The sequence below is a fragment of the Zonotrichia albicollis genome, chromosome 5 (assembly GCF_047830755.1).
Source record: "Zonotrichia albicollis isolate bZonAlb1 chromosome 5, bZonAlb1.hap1, whole genome shotgun sequence".
In the NCBI taxonomy this organism is placed as follows: domain Eukaryota; kingdom Metazoa; phylum Chordata; class Aves; order Passeriformes; family Passerellidae; genus Zonotrichia; species Zonotrichia albicollis.
The window spans coordinates 51,113,561-51,135,774 of NC_133823.1; the positions used below are offsets into that span (position 1 = coordinate 51,113,561).

The following is a 22,214-nucleotide window of genomic DNA, read 5'->3' on the forward strand; positions in this document are numbered from 1 at the left end:
CAATTTTTGTATGAAAATACACTTTCAGTTATATAAACCGAAGTAATGAGCAATAAGAAAACATATTGTCTAACATCAGTAGATGCCAAATGTTTAGACATTTTAGTGGATACCTGCCTCATTATGTGTTTTAGCTGTGACTTGCCAGGATTGCTACAGATTTTATATTTCATCTCTGTTGATTCTCAAATATCTACCATTACTATGTCCTAAGCAAGGCTATTGATTGCTCAGTCTTGTCTATTTTATTAAAAAAAAGCAAGATTCCTGTTCATAAAAATATGATAAGATCTCCAAAGATAAAGAGTTAAGGGAGATGTATCTTACTAGGCTTGAGCTATGTGTGTGCAAACCTCATGAAGTTCAAAAAGTACCGTCTATTCAAACTGGCATTTAAAACTTAAAATCTGAACAAAAAAGCCCCAAAACCCACAAGAAGCAGCCGAATTTTGTTACAAAGCATAGCTAGAAACCTGTATTTACTGTCAGCAAGCTGTAAGACTTCCTCAGAAATTGTTCTAAATCTGGGCTAATAATTTGAGTACTGACAGTAATATTGTAAAGAGACAACCCAAATAATACACACAGAGAAAATTTTCTGGTTTGAGGTGTATTAAAAATCAACTGTTCTACTGAGGCTATACATATATATCCCATAAATAACAATATAGTCTTGGAATTTGCTGTCAATTAGAGATGAGCAAATAAATACAATCCTTTACTGATGTTTAAGGGCAAAGGCAAACACATATTTCTTTGTTATTGAATTTAGAATATTTCTTCAGCCTTAATGGGACTGCAGCTAATCTACAGATGGAAAGACAAAATCTCTAAATCCCAGAATTCTTAATTGCAATCTGACATCTAACTTCTCTTTATACTCTCACTCACATGAGATATCTATACAGCAAGTATTTAGCCTCTATAAAATAGGCTTCAAATAAAGCTGAATTAACTAATGGGTAGTGATGGTAAAAATCTAAAGAGTATAATGACAGCATCATATGAACAATTGAAACTTTATGCTTGAATTCCTTGTGGAGCAAGATTTTTTTTATAGAGTTGAGCTGATTCTTATTCCACATAGTATTTCATCCATTGCCAAAGCTGTATTAATGCCATTTTAAGGCTGTGGATTACATAGGAAGCAACAAGATAGAGAATTTACATAAAACAGAGCCACTTTATGCTTTCAGCAGTTACTTTCACATAAAACTGTGGAATTATATACGGTTGGCATTTGGATGCAAAAAATGTTCTCTTCCCATTTCTGCAAATGACAGGGAAGTTTCTGTCATTCCAGGAGATTTGCTGGCTGGCTGTCCACCTGCAAGGATGCCACACATGGAGGGCAACAGCCCTCACACATCTGTACCAGAGCTGAATGCTGGTGAGTTCAGGAACAAAGCCTATACAGAGGAGGCAGTGTGCAACAGCAGCTATTTTAGTTCTCATAGCATTGCACAAATAAAAATAGTAGTTTTAAAACTAATTCACTAGTCTTATCATGTATGTATTTGCAACTTCAATGAGTCAAGCACATATTTCATTCCTCTTTTAGTGTAAAGAAGGAAAAAAAGCCTCAAAGCCAACCTTTTTTCCAGCTTCTTAACCGTGACTACCTCCAAGCCTACCTAAAAGGCCCCACATGCAAGCTCAGGAAATCTCCCTTTTCAAGTAAACACATCCTACACCAAGGTGCATTATCAGGGTAGACACCTACGACTGGAAAATAATTCAAAGTCTGTTTTTCCTTTTTGCACAATTTGGAAACAATCTCCATCTGGAGACAGCATAAACTTAATTTTACAGGGGTCTCCTCCTCAACAAACACACCAGTATGTTTACCACAATAAATAAGCATCTTGAGATTCTTCTTACTCTGCACATAGCCAAACAAAGGCTAACTCAGGCAACCTCATCCTTTGATTACGCTCAAGTTCACACAATTTCCTCTCTTTTCTCAACTCTTTCCCTCTCAATAGACAAAAACCTTTTCTGATTCTTACAACAGTAACTACTCTATCAATTGTGTTCCCTTTCTGTGCTGCCCTGTTTCATGGCAGTTGCAGTTTCCCTGAGTTATTCTATTCTTTCCCTTAGTCCAATAACCTTCACTGAACAGCATTCAATGTGCTCCTTTAGGTAATTCACCTCAGGGTACTTCTTTTTTTACTGAAAGGCACAAATTCTGTACTGTGTGTAACACAGCACTGATAAGAGCTGAACTGAGGATGTGATACCAAACACATCACTGCAAACCAGAGCTATGGGAAAGGCTCAGAGCCCACCACAGCTCCTGGCAGTGGTAGGACAGCTACCTGTAGTACTTAGCATATTGGATAACGTGGTACATGATCCATCAGCAAGATGCTGCTGCAATTGTCAGGGTCATTGTGATCTAGCAAGTGCTGCTTCTTTCAAGATCAGAAGAAAAATGCAAAGGAAAAAAGGATAATATACAGCACTTCAGTCAGTTCTTTGGTCCTATCCTGCCAAGAGATTTGGAGCCTGTTTCATCTTCATGCCATGGAGTGCACCCTGCTGCTTGTAGTTAGGGTCCATGGCACTGTTTTGAAGTGTTTATGGTGTAATTTTTCATTTTTCCTCTGCTTTGTATTCAATTGTTTCCTTCCTTTCTTGTCCAGATTCCCTGAGCTCTTACAGAGTCCTCACATGGCTTATTCACTCCTACCCCTAGATCTCACTGCACTCACTTTCTGTGTCATTGCACCCACCTCCACATTTCTTCTTTAGCAACTTTCTTCTGTAACCTTCATCTTGCCTTTCTTCAGTAGGTTTTTGAAATCAAAGTCTTGTCTCAGTAGATCAGATGAGTTTCCACACTATCAATGTACCAACTGGGCCAGAACACAAGTCCTTGTCACAACTTGTACAGCACTTATTGAACTTTACAAGTACTTAACAGGTATGAGCTATGACACCAGTTCAATGACTGCCACTGAGTAGTAATTATGTTCACTGGTAAGTTGATAGAATCATAGAATTGGGAAAGATCTCTAAGGTCATTGACTCCAAGCATTTACTCAGCACTGTCAGTTCACCACCCTGTCCCTAAATGCCACACCTACATGTCTTTTAAACACCTCCAGGCGTGGTAGAGTGATTCCACCCTTTCCCTGGGCAGCCTGTTGCAATGCTTGACAAGTCCTTTGGTTTTTCCTCATCTCCAATCTAAACCTTCCCTGGCACAAATTGAAGTAATTTTCTTTCAAGCTGTCACTTGTTACTTGGGAGTATGATCCCTACCTGGCTACAACCTCCTTTCAGGCTGTAGAGACTAATAAGAGCTCTCTGAGCTTCTTTTTCACCAGGCTAACAAGCCTCAGTTTCTGAGTTGTCCCTCACAGGACATATTCTCTACACCCTTCATCAGCTTCAGTATTCTTCTTAGGATGTGCATTTAAAAGTTAAACCTTTTAAAGAACATATTCTACCAAAGGTGCTAAAAGTTGCTCAAGGTGCTAAGCATTCCTTTGATATCTGATACACAGAAACCTCATCATCCTAATATTATTAAACAGATTTTCTACTTTTACTCCTTACTTTGAAAATAAGTAAAGGCCAGGTTGGATGAGGCTTTGAGGAATCTGTGAAAGATGTTTCTGCCCATGGCAGGGGAGTAGATGATCTTTAAGGTTGCTTACAACACAACTCCTTCTATGCATCTATGATAGTGTGGCCTACAAACCCTTAATAACCTACACCTACATCTGAAGGCTTCCACAGTAATTTCCCAGAAAATTCTTCTTGCAAACCAATTACTTTGAATCAAAATAAAATGCAAGGAAAGGACCATGAAGGGTATTCTATATTATTACTGCATAGTAATTTGGAAAGGAAGCTATCAAGCCACGAAAGAGTGAAATCTCTCTCATTTCTGATTCCAAGACTCCCAAGAGCCACTATGAATTATAAGAAACCATAAATCCTCCTGTTGAGGAACACATTCAGTGCAGGTAGCAAGGTGAGCAGCTGCAGTGTGAACTGCAGGTTGAGCTCTAAGTGGTGGGAGCCCCAGGCAAGAGGCTGAGAAATGCCACCCTTCACATAGGAAAGGGCCTGGGGACCTGTGGCGGCATTGGACACTCAGGGATGAGGCAGGAGCTGAGGATCCCCAGACTTTGTGTGCTGAGCCTGTAAGGGTATAAAAACCCAGGAGTTCCTTTGTACAAAGTCCCTCATCAGAGGCAGCAGCTTGAGCTGTTTTGTTGTTGCACAAAGTTTAAATTATTTTAAGGATTGAGACCTGTGCCATGGGAAGCCTGGGGCCAGGGAGTAAAGGAACCTTGTCTGACTGTGTGTGTGGGGGGGGTGTAGGGAGACAAGCAGGACAACCCTGGGCTCACTGGAGCTGCCTGCTGCGAAGGGGCTTCAGCCCCAGCTCAGGTGCTGCAGGGGTGGCTGCCAGAGTGGCACCTGGATGGCTGGACAGAGTAGTTTCTCTAAGACTCTTTGAAAATGTGGAACAAAACAGGCTAATTTTCAGGGCTTGAAAATGCTGCGTCATGTACTTTTGATCTGATTAAGGATCATGTGGAGTTTCCCAAGAAATTAAGTTTTTAAACTTTTCTACTTATATAAATGCAAGCTAGACAAGCTGTATATCCAAAAATATATATGTACTTTAGTATACCTATTAGCTGTTAATAAAAAAATAACGAATTAGAAATACAGGAGAACTTGTAAACCAACTGCAAAATAAGATGCACAGAAATGAGGAAAATCCCTCCATATTGTACAGATGTTCACACACTAGGCAGTCCCAAAGTCAATCATAGATTCTCTTATGTACATGAATCTAAACAGAAGTTGCAACATTTTATTACTGTATATGTTTTTTCTTCTTAATCATCTGAGACTGCCTTAGCTCCTCAGTCCCATGGGCATATGGGCAAGCTTCAGAAGGTAAAGAACAACCATCAGGATGATGAATGAAAAACCAACAGAGGCGTGTTTTAAATGCTTCAGCTGAAAGGCGCCGCTTCACTTCAGGTTTAGTTTTACTTGGTGGTTTCTCTTTCCTCCAGTCACGAATATGAACTCTCCCATTCAGAACTAAGATTTAAAAACAAACAAAAATCCAGCTGTTAATAGACATCCATAGTAATTATACTGGAAAAAATTGTAGTGACATTCTGTGAATAAAAAACACTCTACAAATGGATCACTCAGGCAAAACTAGATGAGCCATTTGCACAGAAACAGAAGGAAGTAACAACAAATCACTACAAAGACAATGCAGACACAGTAAAAAGAAGACTTGATTGATTTCCCTGAGAGATGTTTCACTGCGATGCTGAATAGTTTGAGGCACCTTTGCATCATCTTTGTAGACATTTTTTAGCTCATTTTAAATATAGCAGTTGGGATCATTGAGAGTAAAATCATCTGAACTTAGATTGCAAGTTCTAACAAAAGAAGTTTTAACTTCAAGAACTGTAATTCTTCCCATGTTTTTAACTTTATGATTCCACATCTAAAATGTGATTACCAGCAAGTGTCTTCTGCTACTTTCACAGTTCACTGACCCAAAAACACACTGCACCAAGGAGATGACGAGTCTAATCCTTCACGTGAAACTGCACTCAGTTATCATTGGTTAATAAGGATTCAGCACTTTGGGTTTTTTAAATTAATTTTCTGTGTTAGGACCATGAACTGCACACATACACACTTGTGAATCTCTGTCAACTCCTTAAATGAGTAAACAAAACAGATGAAAGGAAGTTAGCCAGAGAGGAAGAAAAAAACAGATGACAAACAACAGTAAAAATGAAGAGGAAAGAATCTGCCACTTTTAAGTTGCCATGTTCTACTTTCATACACTGCTTCAATCACACCTTCTCTCTCAGACACTTGTAGCTTGGGATAGTTAACCAATACTATTCTGCATTCTGATCATTGCTATTCGAAAAGTAACAAGTCCAGTGGAAGTTGAACATCACACAGTCTGCCCTGGATGAATTAATGTCTCCAGGTTTCCTTGTGATACACAGACAGATCTGAACTCATACTAAGCCAATCAAGAAGCAATTTCAGCTGAGCTTCCTCACAAAAGAAGAAGAAAAATTAACACTTATTTATTATCAAACATAATTTTTTCCTAGAAAATCAGTCTTGTATTGGACAAGATACCTGATCTAAAGAAACTGCCACTGATCAATTATTCTAACAACCACTTTCTGTTTGGTGTGTGTGTACATTCATCTGCTACCATGTTTCAAAAGAAAAAAAAAATCAGTAAAGATGACAAAAGAGCTGTAGCTATGTTCTTCTCTGTCCTCCAGGGCAGGAGCAATGTCCTTGGAGACCACCAGAAGTTTCTTGTTATGGTGACATGCTACTAAGAGAGCAATCAAGTGGTCTCTCCCCAAGCCCTGTGACATAAATTACTGAGATGGTCTGACTTAATCCCAGTCCTCTCTTCATATGTAATGCGCACACAGCCTCCAAGCCAATTTAAGATGCTCATTCCATTTACAATGTAACACATTGCAAAACCTATTTCAGCTACTCCTAATGATAGGAAACCAAATTCAGACATATAAAAAACTCCATGTGACCAACTCTTTTTAATGGATGGTAACTCAGGAGGATTCTATCAGCCAAGTGTACACAAATATTTAGTGGATGCTAAACTTGCTTAAGCTGACCACTGGCAACAAAGAGGTTGCATAATCAGGATTACTTTCCATGGATTAGTTCATCAGTATTTTACAGGAGACATGGAACTGTTAGGACATAACACATTTTGAAATTTGAAACAGCTTTAATACTGATAAAACCTTGAACATCTCGTATTACTGCAAAGCTACATTTTAGTTTTGCAAAACTTCACACTCACAAAAAAGCCCCAAAGCACAAATGACACAAAGCACACTGTCACCACACATTACAACAGGGGAAAAAAAAGCCAAACCCAAAAAACTGCTATAAACAAACTCAACCAGCCATGGAGACTTGCTACAGAGTTCTTTCTGCCATGCTACCACAAACTACACAAACACAAGCTTTATAAACGCATCAAGCCTCACAATTACAGGTTCTTAGGGAGGCTAATTTTGCTTCATGTCAGCATTTACACTTTGGGGCTTGGTGTGGTCAGACTAAGCCTCAGCTAAATGCTTCAGTAATATTGCTCTGTATTTGACAGCCTCAAAACCATCAATATTTCATAGGAAGAAACAAGAGTAAGAGGTCAAAGAATAGCGTCAAATCAGCCACCTAAACTAAAGGCTTGTCTTTTCAGATACAGTCAGTGCAGAACACTTTGCTGATAGATGCCTTACCAATCTCAATTCATAAGAGCTTTACTAACAATATCTTGGAGCAATGGGCACATAAAGAATATGCAGTTTTCTGCAAAGATACAAAAAGCAGTTAAAAAAACCACCAGCATAGTAATTTTTCAGTTAAGTTTAACTGCATATAGAGGAGATAAAATAAATAATTAAGGAGAAAAAAAACCAAAACTCAAAACTCCTTTACCTTCAAATACTTGATGATTGTTTTTGAGTAGTGTCTGCAGGCCTCCATATTCACTTTTCAGCTTTTTTAAAACCTCTTTATCCAAGTGTTCTGCCACTTCTCTCAAAGAAAGGCTTTCTGCAATAAAAAGTGGTAGAATTATTAAAAACTTCTCTATAAAACTATAATACAATTCAACTTCTATATACAGTAATGATTATGAGCAGAGTGTCAGAATTATCTACCAGGACTGCAGCAACTTTTTTCTCACAATATGATGTATGGAATATATTTTACATGCATATTGTAAAACAGCAGCTTTCACTTTACAGGACTCAGGTCAGAATTTCCACAGTAAGACACACTTTTTATTTGCTCTGCTTTTTTTACGGTAGCATGTAACCCTCATTGCAATAAGAAGTGTTTATAAGCATGTAGTTAGAAGACCCAGTCAGTAACATATGACATACTACAGTGAGTAAATTATAAAAACAGATGGAAGAAAATGGAAAGATGGTAGTAGTCAGATAACTGACTGCTTATACAATTAACAGTAGCTTAACATTCTTTTTGTTCCTAAAACTAAACTAAAAATTCCTAATCATGTTGTAAAACCTAATGACACTTTGAAGGACTTCTTACAAACTCTTACAGAAGTATAGCAAATTATTATGTTAATATTCTAAACCATAATATTCTCCCTAAATAGGGTAGAGTTGTGGGTTTAGCTGGGTTTGGTTTAATAAAAATTGATTCTATAATAGTCTTTAAGTGTAAACCAGGAAAAAAACTCAAACCAATCTCAAAATATTCTTCTACATGCAATAAAACATAGTGGAAAAAAAGCACCTTTGATTGCTACTGTATTGTTCCCAGTGTTTCCTAAAAATCTATTCAAAAACTTGTAAACTTGCTGGAAAAGACATGTTCTGCCAGCTAAAGATAGTGTAAAGGAAAGATAACCTCACCTCCTTGATTCCAGGTATTCATATTTCCACCCTGTTTATCAGAACATGATTTCTGGGGGGCTGCATTTAACAGCAAGTTTGCCACATTGAGAACCACTTCATCTACAAAGTCCTGAGGGAGGGAAGCACAATTTCTGACTTGTTCTACTTTTTCTCTGGGTTGAAATCCAGGCATCCAAATTGTACCAGCTGTCTCAGTCTCATCTTCAGGAGGTTCTGAGCCTGCTTCTTTGCACAGACCACCAGAGTGATGCTCATGGTTAAATCCAAGCCTTCTGTCACACGTGGCCCCAGCACAGGTCCGACGACCGTTAATAAACTGTGTTATCTGCTCGTCAATCAGAGCACGTTCTGCAGCTGGATAGCTCCTGCTTTTCCCTACAAAACTGACCTATTTTGGCAGAAACAAGTAAGTCACTATCAGAGTCCTGTACTTACACCCAGCCCCACAAACTCCACATGTTTATGTAGTTTCTCACTACTAAAATAAAATCCAATACCAACTCAATGCTCAGTAACACCTGAGGGGTTTTTAATTCCAGTCTTTGAATATTGGTGTCCCAGAAGAAATCCAGTAAACAAATCATAATCCATCATGCTATAAAATCACACAGCAAAAATATTGTTCCTGACCCTCAGATTATTTAAAGCTGGACACCTTTTCCCACTCAGAACATTTCACTTTAAATTTCACTGGACAAGAAAAACAGCAATAAGTACAAAAAAGTAGGACAGGCAGCTAGAAAAATTAAGGCAAAAAATTAGGTTTTAAGTTTTCCATCATATAGAGTGACATAAGAGAAAATTATGAAACATTTCATTTTTTCCTGTTGTTTTTTTCTTTTTTATAGGGACTGTACCAATAACATTAAGAGTGTAATTCCCAAGAAAACAATGAGTATTTTTAATCTCTTTTCAGAGCATATTGTATCAAGTAATGAAGCTGACTATAGTCTTATCTTACAACAATAAAAATAAACAAACATCCATATGCTTCAAACAGAGCAGATTTAAGAAAAAAGACAGAGGCCAAAATTACCCTTTTTGTTGATGGAATTCTAAGGCAATCTTCTTCCACATGAAAGCCACACACAAATCCTACTTGGGCAACAAAATCAAGATATTCTCTGTACTGAGTTTTCTTGCATTGTCTTCGGCTGTATTTTCCATGGAAATCAAAGAAGCAGCATGGCAGCACGAAGTAACAACATGAATAGGAAGACCTACAAGAAGGATAACAAACTGCTGAACAGTAAGTTACTTCAGAAAATACAAAAATTTAACAAACAACCTATCAGGTGAAAGCAACAATGGAATTTTTATTAAATACAGAGCTTCATGCAGTAACATTTATAACTTTCTTTTTCAATCAAAAGATTAATTTAGTCACAAATACCATTTCACAAAGTATTTGATGCAGCAACCTACTTTGCCAACTTAGTTTGCAGAAGTAAAACCAAATTAATTTTGCTGTTCGTAAAGAGCTCAACAGCACGAGGGAAGGCAGAACCATTAGCTTGTATTCACAAGAAAAAAAAACAACAAAAAACAATCAACAGCTTCACATAGGAGGAATAAAAAACAGTTTTGGTTTTTGAATTTCAAAAGCAAAATACTGCACTGAATTCTATGAGAAAGTAAATACTGCATCTGCACTTCTCCACAAAAACACTTTGTAAAAATAATCAACTTGCATCAAAAGCAGCCAGTCTTAAAAGAACAACTGGTGTGGAACCAAAGCTGAGTTTTTATCAAGCCTACATACGTAATTATGGGTGGGGAATGTTTGGGTTTTTTCTGCCAGTTTGTTTTTTTAATTCCTTCCATCCCACTCCCCTCCCTCTGCAAAAATACCTAGCTGCAATTACAGGTATCCACGGTGTTAATTCATCTGAATGGTTTCCTATGAGCCAGTCAGTGTCTGGAAAGAGGTGACTGTCACCTGGAATGATTGTAGCTTCCTAAAAAACAGAACAACACAGCAAGTGAATCCTCTTACAGGTTTCTTTAAAGCATTTTATTTAAAGCACTAAGCAGCAATATCAAGTAATACCAGCTGACAAATACAAGGTGAGTGAGCACCACAGACACCAACTATGTTTTCCTCAGTTAGCAATTTTTTATAGCTACAGAGAAGCAATTAAGCAAAAAACACCCACAAAACATGGGTCAGCAAAACAGTAGAATAGCAACTCTGATTAAGATATCTGGCATTTAAATATATATAAACAAATATCATATACTAAATTATGATTGCTTGCCAATCTCTTTCTATCACTTGTATGCCTGAACTCAGTTTTTCAGAGAGACACTTAATTTGCTGCCTGTAGGACTCACACAGCAATAAATCAGAACACAGCTTCATTGTTATTTTCTCCTCCTTCACAGATGCTGCCCAAATCAAATCCTAGTATACAGAACACCACTCTTCACATGCTATCATTCACATATAATAAAACAATAACAAACAAAAGAAACCAAGAGGATGAATTCTTCATACAGGCTAAATTCAAATACTCTACACTGGCTATAATGTTTATGCCTCACAAATACATTTTCTCACTTTGAACTAAGTTCAGAAGAGAAAGTACTGAAAGATGTTGACACCATGAAAGTAGCCACTCTTTCCTAAAAATATGCATGAACATTAAAATAATTATTGGGCAAATTTGAAAAAAGTTTTAGATTTGAATTTCCACATCCTTTAAGCAAAGTTCTAGAATATAGAAAAGATATGTTCTCTTTAAGTTCTCTTTATAAAGTTCTCTCTAAAAGTTCTCTTTATATAGAAAAGATATGTTTTAAGAGCTTAAAATTCACATGTACATGTGAATTTCACATGTAAAGAATAAAATAAAACAAGACCACTAATTAGGTAATTTCAGACTATCTTGGTTACTTTCTAAATCCCTCTTAAGGACCAATATGGTGATTGTTCACTTAAAATTGTTCTCTTTAAATACTACAGTTTATTTGTAGATATGTATAAACATTTCTAGATAATGAATGCAACAAGTTTTTTTGGCAGATTACTGGATGTTAAATTACCAAGGCTTTGGTAAGTGTTTTCTTAAGGTTGATTAAACACAATGCTCATACTTTACATTTAGGTTTTGATCATTCAATTTAGGCATAGTATGGATTATCAGTGCCCCACTGCCCATTCTGACAGCCACTCCTAATCACATTTGTGTTCACTGTGTCTGACAGCAGTTTGGAAGCACAGAGTGCCACCTGTTACATCCATTTAGGTTGTTAGAACTGTACTGAACCACACAGGTGGCAACATCTACCCGGCAACTCTGCTGTAAGTAAAGATCAAAACAAAATTAGCTTCAGGGGTAACAACAGGCTGTGGGCAGGTGCTTTTTCCTTCTGTGGCTCCTGTAGCTACATGAGCCTTGCAAAATCATTTCACCCTTCCTGTTCCTGGTCTAACTCCTTCCAGAATCAATCATCACTTTCTTCAGCATATATTTTATAGTTTCTTTCTTTCTAGGCAGAAATAGGAACATGTAACACAAAGAGACAATGCTGTTCATCATGATCAGATGTTACTTAGTAGAGTACAACAGGAATGATGGAGCACCACAGATTGATGGTCTGGGTTGTCTGTTGAAGCTTTTCAGGAAGATCTGCTTGCAGACTGCAGTAAAGGAACATGGCAGTTTTGGCAACTTGTACCCAAAATGGCAGGGTGGCAAAGAGAAGGCTACCCAACAGTGAAATCTGTGACCTCCCACCTGTGAAAACTGAGGTTCTTTCCTAATTTAATGAGCTAGCATCCTCATTGTTGAATGAACAATTCATAATATATTGAATGAACTTTAAACAACACTACTAGAGAATAACAACAGATGGAAAATTATTTTACTATATTGGGAGATGACAATTTTGACAGAACAGAGCAAGAAATTTTAGACCTGCAGAACAAAAAACCAGGAACACCTCACCTCTCAAGGGCAATTTCTCATTGGCACCACACTTTAATGAGTATCATATTAACAATGCTTGGAATCAAAGTGAATGTTCCCGCGCTCAAATTGTTCATAAAAATGATAACAAAAAACTTGAAATATAATCCCTTTTGCAGACACATTTTGTTCATTTTTGAAGACTTTTATTGCAATTATTTATGTTGCCTCCTTTGAGGTCCAACAATGTTTTCCCCAAAACAGAACATAGTACTAGAAGGTGAGAATCACTTTCAAGTAAGTGATTATCCCAAATTTTGAGTGGCTTTATTATCTTTCATGAACTAGTGGTGCAAACAAAGCTGCTTAATACTGATCATCTGGTAAAAAGAAAGCTTGTTTCATGGTGTGCATGTCTGTACATGCAGTAAGAAATCATGCCAGTGGTTCTTGGCTGAGAAACAAGCAAGTTGCAAATATGCAAGGGTACAATACAATATTTTTCTCATACTTTTCTCCCTTTACAACTTACTCCATCTCCAAGGGATATGGGTAGCAGCATAACAAACCTATGGGTCTCTTTAGACAAGTGTGTGTAACCCAGTATGCTTCCTTACACTTGCATCAATACATCCTGAAACAATGAACAAATGAATAAATGTAGAGATCAGTAAGACTGACATACATTTGCATAATACCTCTAAATGCGTCCCTGGTCCATACATGTCCCATATTTTTCTTCTCCTCACATCAATTCCTTTTCCTGGATGCTGAAATATTTGAACAAAAATACTCAATTTAAGTACTACTTTTTTTCAGAAATTTCAAATAGGTTCAGTAAAAGTACATAGTAACTTCAAACATTTCATTCATGTTAAAATTTAGACACATAACAAAAACCAGCTTTGCCATTTCATCTGAATACTTTTATTCCCTTTCTTCCCTTTGAAATATTAAGGGAATAACTAGGAAACCTTAATATATCTGGTTCAAAATTTTACCTGGGCACACCTACTGAGACTGTTCTTGAAAATCTCTATCTCTACAAATGTAAAAACAGAGGTGTTGTTTTTTGGTTTGTTTGTTTTTAAAATATCAAAGCCTTTCACAAGTTGAGTACTGCAGCATCCACAGAGCTCAATGAAAAATGCTACTCTAAGCAGTCCCTAGTGGAGAACCACCTTTCAGCTACTGAAACCCAAACAGTTTTTTCCCCTGTCTGATTTAAAGGGAAGAGGAAATAGACTGGAAACTAAAACAAGAAATGAAGAATGTGTAGTATTTGAAATCCAAGAATCTCGTGCAGAACTAAGAAAAATCAATTACTAAAAAAAGTCTCATAAAACTCTCATACATGATTTTTTGGACAGCCAATGTTTGTCAGCACTGAAGGAATGACTGACTGAAAAATCCACATGGAAAACAGCAGCTAATGTTACACAAAAGTTTTCTGGCCACACAAGAATAGAAACTTTGTGCTAGGAGAACTTGGAACATTTCCCTACTCCCCCACTGATGTCTCTTTATCTAATAAGAGATATTCATTTCCTCTATAAATTTCCCCATGTTGCCCAAAAGTGGAAAATGCAATTTTCTGAAACAGACAGACCCACCTTCAATGGGTTTTGTTTAGTTTCACTGTTCTGTCATTGCTATTTCAGAAACCATGCCTCAACAAACTGAATTATGCTGTTGCTACATTTTTACTCCAAAAAGTACAGTATGCTGTTAGGCATTTTTAATTAAGAAATCTCAGGATTGCTTTCAAAGATATAGAAAAACATTTTGTGACATCACAAGTAGAATTCAGTTCGGATAAAAATAAGTTCATGAACACATCTTGTGAGAGGTATGTCGAAATTTCACGTTCCTTTCTGCATAACTAAAGTACTCCATTACGTTTTCTTTTTCCTTTTAGTTTCTTACCTGAGAAAAAATAGCCCTCAATTTAAATTAAATACACTAAGATAAATAAACGAATGATCTAATCCTCTGGTAGGATTTTCTGTTAGCAACTAGAGTGACAAAATCCAGTTTTAGCAACATGAATTAATTTATTTTGGCTATTTGCATGCCAAATAAAAGGAAAGCATAACAAGAATACTGACACTAGTTTTTAATAATTATTTTTTAAATCATTCTATTTACCCCTTCGTTGTTTAGAATATGAACCAGCAAACCATTTCCACATCCAAGATCTACAAATGACTGCTTCTTGGTCAACCCTTTTTCTTTTCTCTCTTCTTCCCAAAGAATCTAAGAAGAGTAAACAAAACATATTAGGCTTCTGCTCTCAAGTTTCCCTATAAGAAACCTTATTGAACGTTATTTGAGATGAAAAAGGAAACCTGGAAATGCAGATTTGACAGAAAACATTCATTGCACTCACAGGTAAAATAAATTTAGAGAAAAAAAAGGAAAACCTAAAAAAATCCCAAAACAAAACAAAAAAACCCCCACCAAAACAGAAACCCACTGTTTATAGAGTGAAACAAGAATTATTTTGTAAAATATCAATAATTTTCTAAATGCTAAGCACATCCTCCACTCTGTTTTGAGTAATAGGAGTTGAAATTAATCAGGGCTTTACAACTCTGGGCTAGAATGAACATAAATGTAAAATAAATTGCTGAAACAATGGATGCAAGAGCAGAACAGTGGAAAGCAAGGGAAGTATCAACTCAAGTTCATCAGTGTCTCTGCAAGAACACCACAGATACATTTATATTCACTGTATTAAAGAAAGTATTGATGGCAGAGCTGAAAATAAACCCCAAAATATTCTTTGTAATCACTTAGTGATATACTATATATATATAAAACATCCCTTTTACTGAACAAAGCAACAGTGTTACCTAGCAAGGTAACTGCCCCAAATTCTAGACCAGCTAAGGGACCCCAAAGCATTTAAGAAATTCTAGTCCCTGATCTGTACATAAGTAGTTACTTTTACACAGATATATAATTCATAATTAATAAGTGGCTGTTTCTCTGCAGAGTATGCTTTAACCTTCACCATTTTCCAACTCTTTTTCCTTCAATGAGAAATTAGAGATCACACATTTGTAACTCTGCACTCTGATTTTCACTATGACTACCAAAAATCTTGAAGAGTACTTAACTATGAAAATAAGTATTTGTAACAATGTCAGTTTTGCTAGAAGGAAAAAAGCTCAAGATCAACACAGTCTGCTAATCTCATGGATTACGGTTTTAGATTTACCAATCATTGCACTGTGCCACTAGGCAGTATGCAGAAATCCCTAATTACCTCCTTCACAGATCCTACCTATGCCCCAATTCCTGCAGAGGTTTTTACAACACAACAGCGATGCCCTTGGCCATGCTCCTGCATAGTGAGTGATGTCAATCTGATTGGAAAATAAAATGAGGTCACACACAGATGCCATTAACCCATAAAAACTTTACACTGGACCTACTTTTCCTTAGAAAATCACCTGTGTAATGTACTTCTTAACAATGACTTTCATATACCATCAAATAATACCTGAACATTTTGCAGCAGGTTAGCTAATTAATACCATACTTTAAGTTTTCATTTACATAAGCTGCATATTGAATGACTTAAATAACTCTCTGAAAACTACTGCTATATTAGCCAAAACACAACCACTGTAAACCAACAATCACATGTATAAAAATGCTATCACTCTAGAATTTTCTTGTGGCTACAACTAAACTCCTAATTTTCAACACTGAATATTAAAATGGTGGTAAAAATGGTAAAGATGAGTCTATTATATAGCTCTTTCCACAAGCCAGTATCTAAGGTTGAAGGTTAAACACCTAATTAACAAAATTAAATAGTCCTCAATGAGTACTATAAATGAGCTAACTTACTCAGAAATACTGATTTAGGTAAGATGCTACAAGTATAGTTCAAATATAGACATGTTCTTACCATACCCTGGATGGAAAACAAAAATATGTGCCTGCCTTTTAAAAACCTGATGTTTCTAAGAATTGCAGGTAGCAGAATTTTCATAGAATCCCAAGCAGATAGATGCTTGAGAAAATTGCACCAAGCATTTATCTGAACTTCTAGCATCTGCAGTTGACCTTATTACACTTGAAGATGGGATTTGAGCTGAAATTTTATAGAGAAAAGGCATAGCAGTAAAAAACACTACGTATTTATTTGTTCATAATATAAAATGAACAAGTAATAGAAAAATTTATAAAACAATCAATCCTAATCTCCAATTGATTCAATTTATCACTTCTACAATAGTGCTTTTGACTTTTTCACTTAGAAAGAAATAAATCTTGTGTATGTAGATGACAAATTTCCTGTGAGAGAAGACTGCAAATCTTCATCATATTTACAAAGAAGTTTTTGTTTACCTCTAAAATGATCTTCTTTAGAGAGGTTCTATTATCATGAAATACAACCTTACTGCATATTATTAGGTAAAGCAGTTCCCTACCAGCAAGTAAGTGGCAATGGCAACATCTTCATAGACAAATTTCTCAGGATCTGTCACTTCAGGCCACACCTTCAGGAAAAAAAAAAAAATAGAATGAAAAAATAGATAAAAATTTATTTTCTGCATCATCTGAAATAACCTTAAAAATGTTGAGACACAGCAATTTGGATACTTATTCACTTCAGTAGGTTTCTGGAGTTCTGGACAGAACTTCAGGACTTTCTGAACAGATTTTGGACTTTAACCTCATTAAAATATACCCAGAGAATATAAAGACTGTTTGATTCAACCAAACAATAAAGTTTCTATGAACATTTTGGCTCCACATGTGCAGGTCACAAGAAAACAGCTGCATGTGTTCTGTAACAGACCATGTATCTTTAGCTTAACTTTCTCACAGAAAAAAAAAATCTTATCTATACCTCTGCAACACTAAGAACATGAACATTTGTAAATTTCTTTTCACAAGGAAAAGACCTGGAATTATCCTGGCACAACAGAACGTGAAGAATCAAAATCTGAAGTAGGAAGACAGAAAGTTAAGTATTATTCCTAAGTGTTACTTTGTAAACAAAGAATTGAAACAATAACTAAAATGCTCAACTGCAGCAATTCTACTACAGAACTCAAGACTGAATTATTGCCTTACCCAAAACTCAAATTCTCCTCTGCTTTGTTTCTTCCTGTTAGTACAGAAATATTAACAGTAAAACATTTCAGCATTTTCACTGTATGTTTTACAAAAGCATTGACCAATTTTTTTGTTTGCAGCTAGAGCCAAGTTTGCAAGAATACAGACATTACTTCATACAGCACTCTGTTGCTCTTCAGGATCTCCAGGATAAGAAAAAAAAAAATTACAACACTGCTCCTCTAATTCAAACACATATTAAGATAGTATCCAAAGGTTTTGGGGAAGGAGGTGTTTTATTTATGACTTCTAAAATGTGGATTTCTATTTATTCCACTGACCTACTTCTTCCTTTTTATCACAAGCTATACATCCAAAATATCCAAGTATTTATTGTGAATTTGGCTCTAAATCCTGCTTTTCCAATTAAGTTTGTGCAAGGACTGAACTGCTGTATTCTCTATATTTGCCAAAATAAAACCCAAAACACAAAACTGAAAAACATACATTATAATTCAATGGCTTCTTTAATTAAAAAAAAAATGAAATAAGCAGCTTCATTACACAAAGAAAAAAAATAAGGACAACATTACTGCATTTACTGCTTGAACTTACCTTTACCATCTCTTTGTACTTTTCTTTGAGGTCCTGATAAACCTTGCTGTATTTTGCTACTGAAATGAGGGAGAGTGTACTTTTAAACTCACTAAGTTTTTGCTCCACAGACCATTTAGCCAGTTTGAACAAAAGTTCATTTCCAAGCCACGCTAGTTTGGGGTACACAATTCCATCTGAAAACCAATCTTCTGGAAATGGAGCTACAACAGATATAGACCTTAAAAACAAACAAACAAACAAACAACTTAGTATAAATACAGCATTTCATTATCTCAGCTATCTCAAGGACAGAGAAAACAAGGATGAAGTTGAGAAAATCAGCAGATCAGGGATATAAAACTAGACTGGAGAATAAGTAAATATGTAGAGAAATAATAAACCAATGAAATTACTGAATAATGGAACAGTTTCCTCTGAATTTTGTTAGCTCCCAATTCAATCACAGTACATAAGAGTCCAGCCTGCATTTAACACAATAAATGAGGACTCATAGATGATGAGCAACCTGACCTCACAAGACAGCCAAACACTAAACAATGAAAGTCAATTTCTCAAATTCCTGAAAAATAACAGGCAAAATTAAGAGAAAAATATACCCATTATCACAACTCATTATTTTCATCATCTCTAACATTATTCAGATTTTATTAGAGCATCCCTGGATGCTCAGGACCAAACTGACTGGTCTACATTTCAATGACTAAAGCTCAGGCATTTACAGCAACTGTGGTTTGACCCTCCCCTTACTGACACCCACAGACCCACAGGCACTGCTACAGGCACTATTACATCCTCGTGATCACAAGAGGCATATTTTTTCTAAATCACACAAAGGTACAGTAAATCTTTACATTCAAAGGTGAAACAAGTTTGTTTTACATGATTCTGGGTATTGTAGATGTTTCTTTTTAGAGAGCACTGCGCACTCACATCACACCACTACTGTAATTTACTAATCAAGCAGAAAATTATAAAATCTAAATTGCCTACATAGCAATACTAAACCACTGTGTGACTCTTGCAATAACTTACTGTTTGCTTCCTCTTCTCACTCCACACTTACCATTCCTCATCTTTTATGTGTTTAAGTTGAATTTGATAAATATTGCACTTTTTAACGAGGTATTTTCCTTCACTGTTTTCCTCCAAAGGCAGAAAGGTCACAGTTCCATTGTAAACATCTGAAAAGATATGCAAATAAGGGTTTATTATTCCATGGTGCAGCCCACCCTGGTTAGCACCAAAATGAACTTCTGCCTGCAAACCACTGAGGCAAGATCTAAAACAACAGAGAAAGGAGCACAATGCCAGGAATAGATCTGTTCCTTGGTGTTCCTGACTTCTGAAACTACTGGATGATTTGAATTCTCCAAATTTAGCATTCTATGGCATGATGCTCCCAAAATATCAAGGGCTGACCAGCAGTATTCATTTTCATCACACCTATTTTAATAAAGTAAAAACTAAACAATAAGATTTTTCTAGTATATTAATATCCCACAGCAAGTCCAGAGTCCTGGGAAGCAGGTGTATATGCAGTATTACTTCCTCTAAAAATTAAAAAAATCTTTTTAGCTATTGTTTACCTAGGGTGACTTCTTCAGAATAACTTCTTAAGTTCTCAGTTTTGAAAATGTCTTTTTAATTACCATCAAAACAAATCTTCTTGCAAGTAAAAATGCTACACTGGCTACACAATCAATTTTCAATGGACTCCAAAATTTTCTGAGTTAGACAAGAATTAATTAGCAATAGAGTAAATGTTAAGTCCTGCTACCTTGTCCTATCCTTAGCAATTCCACTTCTAACAGTTTTTAATTGTAAAAAAATAATTATAAAAATCTCCTAGGCTTTTTCTTAGAGATACACTCTATAGATGCAGCTCAGGAGCATCTTCCCTTAGCATCAAAAGAAAAAATAAATCAAAACTGCAACATATAATATTTTTTTAAAGGCATCTATTTTTTGAAGGCATCAGGTAAGAATCAAAGGCCTCAAGAACACCCCAAGTGTGCCCCATAAATGACTATCAGTCTTTTTGACTTGTAAATTGAGCTGGACTTCTTTTTCTTTCTGGACTTCTGATTCTTTCCAAAACACTACTACTAGAATTTAATCCATACCACAGCTTTCCAAAATTTATCTAAAAACGGTGTCAAGTTCTACCCTATGCAAGTTTATTTATATTAGCAGGATTTATTGGGGCATTTTACCATCATACAGAGAAAAATCACCACAAAGCAAAACAAAAACAAACAAAAAAACCCCTCACACATACAAAAACATTAAAAAAAAACCAACAAAAACCAACAAATTGAGATTCTTTCTTAATGTGAAAAACACTAATGACTTGTTTTTAAATTTTTAAAAGTTTAATAGTAATAAAATGGTTATAAAAATAGCAGTATAATTAGAGTAATAATAATTTGGATAATCTGGATTAGGACAATATGAGACAACAGAAACAAATGGTTACGGACACCTGGGTACCTTTTTCTGGGCAACCTAAGCCCGAAAAAGGACACCCGTTAACAGAGGATTAACCCTTAAAAACAATAATTTGTTACATATTTATATACATCATACATAATGCATAAGTTCTATTCAAACAAAGGATTTTGTCTGGTCAGTATCAACTTTTTTTTTTTAACGGCATCTTCACACTTCAGAAAAGCAGGAAGAAATAAATTTCTTCTGATAAAAGAGTAATAAATTCTCTTTCTCTGAAAGATTTAGGAGTCTTGTGGCTGCTATTTTGCTGCAAGTACTTTCTTCAAAGAAAAGTATCATCTTACATAAAATAATTTCTATTTTAACATTGTGTTATAACTCTATTTAACACATTACTAATAAATTAATACAGCATAATTTTCTAACATAACACATATAACATTCATTTTAATATTTGCGAAAAGCCAATCATAAAGTATGCATCCTTCACATTAAGCAATACTAAACATGAAGAAAGTCAATACAGACACTTCTACTTGGCCAGGCAGGTGGGAGAGCAGCCTGCTCTGTTCAGAAATTCCGCATTTCCCAACACTGCAGTCACTCCTGGCAAAGCTGTCATTAGGCCTGCACTATGAGCGTGGGCAGCAGCTCCTGAGTGCCACGGCTCCCTGCTCTCTGCAATTTGTATTTCAATGCTGAAATTTTAATGCTTCCTGGCGCAACAACGAAAGGTAAAAAATAAACCCTAGGTACACGATAGGGACAAAAATCCACCATCGTTCCCACAAACGGGGGGAAAAAGGGCGTTTCTCTCATGTGCGAGACAAACTCTGAGGGGACAGGTCCGCGACAGCTCCAGCTCCAGCCCCAGCCCCTCACAGCCCCCAGCGCCGCCCCGCTCACCTTGCACCGCCAGCTCCCGGGCCGGGGGCGCGGCGGGGCGGCCCCGGGGCAGCAGCGTCCTCAGCACGGCGCGGAGCTCGCCGGGCCCGCCCCAGGCCACGAGGGGCGGCGGCAGAGCCAGCTGGCCCCGCACCTCCCTCCAGAGCCGGCCCAGCTCCGCGGCCCCCGCCGTTCGCCCCTCCTGCCCGCCGTCGCCCCCGTTTGCCCCCGCAGTGACGATGGAGGGCGATATCTCCCCGCCCTCGCCGAGCGGCACCGTCCCCTCCGCCTGGACAGCGGCGCCGCTCAGTCTCCTGTTGGCCACCTGCGGCTTCTCTAGCCACACGTGCACGGCCGCCCAGAAGCCGCCGGGCAGCGCGGCGCCGCCGGGGTCCCGCACGGCCGCCGTCCCCACCGGCCCCATCCGCCGCCCGCTGCCGCCGCCGCTCCAGGAGGCGGAGCGCGTCGCAGGCTGCTCCCGTCAGTTCCCGAGGCGGAGACGGCGCCGGCCGCAGGTACGTACCGCGTCCCCTGGCCCCCGCCTGTGGCTCTGAGGCTCCGAGTGCCGCAAGAGACCGCTGCGGTGCCGTCCTGCGGCTGAAAACGTGAGGAGCAGCCAGCAGGGCGTGAGGCTGGAGGGTCGTCACGGCATGTGCTGCTGTGTTTAGGGAAGGTCTGTGCCGCTGTGACAGCTGCGTGAAAACGCTCCGGAAGGCAAACTCCACACCGGGACGGCTGACTGACACCGGACAGTCAGCCCGGCCCATCAGGGAGACAGCTCGGTACACCATTTTTAGCAAATAACAGC

General features: G+C 37.4%; 2 protein-coding genes across 5 annotated transcripts in view; one reads left to right on the plus strand and one right to left on the minus strand.

Moving 5' to 3' along the window:
• Positions 1–4,846: 4,846 nt before the first annotated feature.
• On the minus strand, positions 4,847–19,508 carry TRMT44 (tRNA methyltransferase 44 homolog). Its single transcript, XM_074540456.1, has 10 exons — positions 19,490–19,508; positions 19,134–19,251; positions 18,068–18,287; positions 16,822–16,890; positions 14,522–14,629; positions 10,314–10,420; positions 9,499–9,682; positions 8,646–8,850; positions 7,513–7,629; positions 4,847–5,079 (listed from the first exon to the last, which is right to left on the minus strand). The coding sequence occupies exons 1-10, from the start codon at positions 19,506–19,508 to the stop codon at positions 4,847–4,849; spliced, it is 1,380 nt and encodes a 459-aa protein (XP_074396557.1).
• Positions 19,509–21,332: 1,824 nt separating this feature from the next.
• Positions 21,333–22,214, plus strand: part of ACOX3 (acyl-CoA oxidase 3, pristanoyl) — a 36,785-nt gene continuing 35,903 nt past the window's right edge. The window contains exon 1 of one of the 4 annotated variants that reach the window (XM_074541684.1): positions 21,333–21,921. In XM_074541684.1, the coding sequence (XP_074397785.1) occupies positions 21,646–21,921 (276 nt within the window). In that variant the 5' untranslated portion in view covers positions 21,333–21,645. The other 3 variants (XM_074541685.1, XM_026792631.2, XM_074541687.1) reach the window with 3 other exon arrangements.

Coding starts and splice junctions, on each gene's coding strand:
- TRMT44 (XM_074540456.1), bottom strand. Junction 18,288..19,133: donor CACATAAAAGATGAGGAATG/GTAAGTGTGGAG, acceptor TTTGTTTTTAAG/GTCTATATCTGTTGTAGCTC. Junction 5,080..7,512: donor CAATCATCAAGTATTTGAAG/GTAAAGGAGTTT, acceptor TTTAAATCTTAG/TTCTGAATGGGAGAGTTCAT.